Source organism: Orycteropus afer, unplaced genomic scaffold (assembly GCF_000298275.1).
Source record: "Orycteropus afer afer isolate SDZICR_OR568_19922 unplaced genomic scaffold, OryAfe1.0 scaffold00005, whole genome shotgun sequence".
Taxonomy (NCBI): Eukaryota; Metazoa; Chordata; class Mammalia; order Tubulidentata; family Orycteropodidae; genus Orycteropus; species Orycteropus afer.
Genome location: NW_006921592.1, coordinates 7242220 through 7247638, shown reverse-complemented (window position 1 = coordinate 7247638; position 5419 = coordinate 7242220). Strand labels below are relative to the sequence as shown.

The 5419-nt window shown below is 40.8% G+C and overlaps 1 protein-coding gene across 1 annotated transcript in view; it reads left to right on the top strand.

The window, feature by feature from the left end:
- The window catches only part of TRPM6 (transient receptor potential cation channel subfamily M member 6), a 175400-nt gene extending 170373 nt beyond the window's left edge, over positions 1 to 5027 (top strand). The window contains exons 38-39 of the mRNA XM_007939607.1: positions 1984 to 2090; positions 4894 to 5027. Coding sequence (XP_007937798.1) covers positions 1984 to 2090; positions 4894 to 5027 — 241 coding nt within the window. The remainder of the gene's footprint in view (positions 1 to 1983; positions 2091 to 4893) is intronic.
- The last annotated feature ends 392 nt before the right edge of the window (positions 5028 to 5419 follow it).

Sequence of the window (5419 nt, the reverse complement as noted above, 5' to 3'; positions counted from 1 at the left end):
GACTGCCACATCTTTTTTTCCATGGAGCAGCTGGTAGGTTTGAACCACTGACCTTTAGTTTAGTAGTTAAGCGTTTAACCACTGTGCCATCAGGGATCTTGTTAATCTATGTATAGATGGCACTAATTAGCATTTCCTTGCATGTGGAACCAAACCACCACCTGCTTTTCCTGTGTTGTGAAAAATTTAGAAATCAGCTAGTCACATCTTTTTTTTTTTTTAAAAAAAAAAAATTTTGTTATCTGAGGCTGTGAGGCTCTAGGCAGGCTGCAGGGTGTAAACGCAAATGAATGTTGCTACAATCCTCCTTCCACACTCCTCACAGAGGAAGTGGTAGGATCCCTGATATACACATTTTATAGTCATTTTGATTCTCTTGTCTTAATTTGCACAAAGCTTATAGAGGGAAATGATTTAGCATGCAGCTTCTTTCTTTTGAGAATCAATGCTGTGCATCTAAGATGGGAGTTTTTGTGCTTTACTTTGAGGGCAGACATGGCAGGTATGCAATGTAAAAAGGTGATATATTCCAGTGGAGTCATGCTGAAGAGAATATGAAAAAGATCCTTCAACTTCAGTGGCTGACAGCTTCATCTTGCACTGTGTGGGCTTCGTAGAAAGTCTTCTTTTTCGTCACATTCAGTTTCACCTTATTGCAGCGGTTCCTTACCAGATGGCCTGAAAGAGAGGAGGAGTTCACAAGAGACAGTTTATGCAGCCGGGTAAACACCCCAGAGCTGTACTTTGTGAGAGCGATTGAGTGACCAGTAAAGTTAATCCTGGGTGTCTGTTCACTTTTTCATCCCAAAAGAGTTCCTCCACCTACTTGTCTCAGAGCAGAGAGGCAATCTGAGATCAAACTGACATCAGCCCTCATTCTGAGCTTGGCACATCTTCAGAGCAGCTACTGTTATTCTGCCAAAAGGAAGTGGAAATTGAGATAAATGTTTCAATCCTCGGATGGAAAAAAAGTCCATTTTTACACCACGTGCCTTTTGAAAAACCACATTCCTTAGAAACGAAGTTTATTGTTTCCTTTTGTGATGGTTTTCTTTTCTTTTCTTTTCTTTTTTTTTTAAAGACTTGGTATTTAAGAGCAGTAATTGAGTTCAGATTTTAAAATATGCTGTTTCCCTGTACATGTCATTAAAATAAAATATTAGCTTTCATAAAGTTCCTTTGGAAGTGGTTCTGGTGTGCTCTGTTCTGTGGTGTGTAGAGTGTCAATTAAAATATGAAGAATAATGGTTGTGTGTGATATGATAATGATTGAGCATTGATCCTAGAAATGGCTAAGGATCTATTACAATTACAGAGTTTCCCAAATGTGCCTAACATATACGGAGTCTCTGTAATTTGCTCACCTACTGTCCTATGTAGTTTACTTCCACAAACGTGTTCTCTAATAGTGGTCTTGTCTTTCCACAAGACATTACAGCTATAGCAGTTTGCATGGTAGAAGGCAGCTCCTGGGAGGGCCTTGAGCACTGATCTCTAGAGTTTTTGAGGTATTTATTTCAGAGGATGTCAGTTACTATTAGAAAAGTATCTGGGTTTGAAATGATGCATATGAATCTTTTCAGAAGATATATATCAATAGCAAATTTATTTCACTTCATACCTTATCTTTTGGGTATTCTAGTAGAACATTTGGTAATGAATGTCATTCTCTCACCCCATATGCATTAAAAAGGGTTTTGCTGTGTTTTGTTTTAATGCAGTATATAGAAATTTCACTCTTCTATCAGATTAGTGTTGAAATGAGTTTCGCAGTAGGTCTTGGAGTTGGGTATAAAGATTTAAGTGCATTTGAATTTCAAATTTCCAAACCTAACATTGCCGTCTCCCCAAAGTGCTCTGTTCTTTGTTGGCTTCTTCAAGTTTACTGGGTTACTATGGGAGACTGTTCAGTATCTTAGAGAATCCTAGCTGAGCTACTTTTTCTTCTCTGTGATCTAATTGATATTCTGATATGTCCTCTAGATCAAGAGGAATGGTATTTGGACCAGCCAACTTAGGGGAAGATGCAATTAGAAACTTCATTGCAAAACATCGCTGCAACTCCTGCTGCCGGAAGCTCAGACTCCCGGGTATGCCCCAAACAAATCTATTTTCTTCTAAGTAAATCTCTCATAGAACAACGTCCAATGTAACCTGGGATGGAGTAGAAAATCTTAATCACATTTTTATCTCATTCACAGTCAAGGCCTGACTTTCTGACTGCAAAATTTCCAAGTTTCTAAAGGGATTAAAAGGGTAGGGATTTACTTCAGGTTCTGCTAAAATGTGATAAAATGACATTGGGCCCAATACATGTCACAGTCATTCCAAGGAAAAAGTTCCATCAACTTAAATGGGGTGAAATTGGACTGAGGCAGATCTCTGCCCCTCCCCTTTGGGTACTGCCCACTCTATGCTGATGATTATAACATGGTGCCCCAGTAATTCTGCTATTTTCTTATTTACCCATTAGACACTGGGGAGGGTGGAGAATGTGGGGAAACAGCAGCTGTCAATCAAAGTAGCTGTTTTTCAGTACAAAAACATGCCATTTTAAACATACATCGCACTATTTATTTTTTTCTAAAATGATATATGGCACATTTTCTCTGAAACCAATACCGTCATCATAGGAAGTATTCCTAACAGAAAAACAAGCAGCTAAATGAAGGTCTGTACCTGGCTCCCAAATTGGCAGTCCTGGCTTGGCTGCTCTGTGATCCCTTGTTGCTTCTGCTTTTATCAGAGAGCTCTTTTCTGTCCCCATCAGCCTGCTCCCTCTTTTTCTTAGGTCATACCAAGCTTGTCCTTAGAATGGATTTTCACATGTTTTAAGCTGAGCAACTCTTCCCAATTTAATTAAATCATCATACTCTGAACTGGAAACCAGTAAAAGATCATTATCCATTGTAACCTGGGATGGAGCAGGGATAAATTTACAGTAAAGGAGAATCTCTAATCCTTTTGGAGTTGGCAGTAGGAGGACCTATTGTGGGCAAGACCTAGCAAAAGATTGGTCTTGGGAGAAAGACAAGACTCAGCAAATGGTTGGGGTTTGGAGCAGGCCTCTAGTTTCAGTGGGAAGTAGAGAGTTAGCCAGGGTACATGGTGAGGGTAGTGGATGTAGGTGGAAAGTCAAACTGTAGCAAAGAGGGGAAGGTTGTAATGCTCAGCATATAGCTTCCTAGGATTAGCTTTCAGAAACCACACACCAGACCTAGGCAAAGAGGTCAGTCCATAGCACATTGGCTGATGGGCAGAGCTGCCAACCTGGCCACCTACTTTTGTAGAAGGAGCACAGGCAGGGGCTGGAGCTGGGCTGAGGGGCTTCAGGACCTCCAGCTAAGGGGCCCTGCAGGAAGGAGGAGCCACAGATATCCATGACTTGCCTGCAGGCTGGAGTTCAGCCCATAAGCTCAGTGTCCTCAGGCTCTGGCCTCTTTCCAAGTCTCATTCATCTCACCCTGGACAAGCAGCCTCCCATTTTAGAAGACCCAGAGCCTACCCAGGAGAAAGGGAGGCTCACTATCTAATTTGACCGTTCCAATCCTCCCAGGAGAAAGGGAGGCTCACTATCTAATTTGACCGTTCCAATCCTTGGACCCAGTAAGCAATTCTCTATGATTGGGTTGAAATCGTTTTAGCTACACTGCTGGGTTTTGAGTGAGTAGTTCAACAATCCCTTCATCTCTAGACTTATTCTAAGTTTCTTCAAAACCTAAGTTAGCACATTTATGCATAAATCAGAAACATCTTCATTACTCAGACATTGGGTAATCTGAATTAAAAAGTTTAGTCTGGAAAAGAGGATTAAGAGTTATTTTCTTTTTTGCTTGATTATGTCTCACTTTTTTTTTTTTTTTTTTTTTAAGAGAGGCAGTTTAGGGCAATGTATAAAAGCATAGGGTCCAGAACCAGAGTGGTTGAGGGCTTATCCTGTTCTGCTGTTTACTAGTTCTGTGCCCTTAGGGGGAGCTCTGGTGGCATAGTGCCTATGCCATTTGACTGCTAACCATAAGGCTGGCGGTTCAAACCCACCGGCCACTCCTTGGAAGGAAGGTTGAGCAATCTACTTCCATAGAAATACTGCCTCGGAAACCCAAGGAGGGGTCACTATGAGTCACATTGACTTGATGGCAGTGAGTCTTTTTTTTTTTTTTTTTAAGTGCCCTTAGAGCTAGATTTCCTCACCTGTAAATTGGAGATAAATGGTATGAGCATTGAATGAAGCAATATACTAAAACACATAGCAAGTGTCCAATAAAGTGTTATTAAAGTAAATATTTGTTAGTTTTCTGTCTAGATAATCCTCATTCAACATTAAACAGCGTAAAAGGAATACATGTTTACAGTTATAAAATTTAATCAGCACAACACAAAAAGCTACGTAAAAATTTAAAGCCCGTCCTTCTCTTTACCCTTCTTACCAAAAATTATCCCTATTAATAGTTTTTGGTAATTTTTTCTTCAAATGGGAGAACGAGGTGTTAGCAAGCATTGGACAAAGCTTTTATAGGTGAGTGGCAGGACTGAAATACAGCTTTTTTTTTTCAGAGAACTGACCACTGAAATCTAGAGCCCACCTGTTTGGCTGGCCCTGCTTGTCACCCAACAGTGAAAATACCCTTTTGCCAAGTTTTCAAAGAACAGAATCTTTCCTCCCCTGCCACAGTGAATACATGCCTAAAAGAGTACTGGGGACTTAGAATCACACATGAATATGGGGGAAGAGCTTTTAGTTGGATGCGGTAGAGTGTGTGAGTTCCACATATCCATGGCCTAGGGAAGCAGAATCCACTCTAAACTCTTGGCAAAATCTAGCAACTAATCTATCCGTGTGAACATTATGTCTGGGAGCATGCCTTATAACCGTCTAAATTGTCTGCCTTGCAGATTTAAAAAGAAATGACTATAGCCCTGGAAGGATAAATTCCACCTTTGGACTTGAGACCAAAATAGAACCAGCTGAAGGGTTTCCAACAAGGGAAGCAAGACGTGATTCCCCAGAAGACCTTACACAGCTGTAAAAAGGGAGGTGTAAGAAGAAAGGTTGGTGGTTTGAATCCACACAGAGGTACCTCAGAAGAAAGGCCCGATGATCTACTTCTGAAAAATGAGCCACTGAAAATCCAATGGAGCACAATTCTTCTCTGACACACATGGAGTCGCCATGAGTCAGAGTTGACTTGATGACAACTTTTTGTTTGTTTGTTTGTTAAGAAGATGACAGCCATTGCCTTTCCTTCCCTAAACTGTATGTTAACAGGGCATTGATTATGGCAGAACCTGTGCCAGTATGGCCTTACACCGTGGACCTCTTTGGGACATGCCTTCTAAGTCTCATATCTCCTTATGTCCAAAGGCCTCATTGGATTTTGATGAATGGATTCTCTTCAATATTGACTTTTCTGCAGGGGCA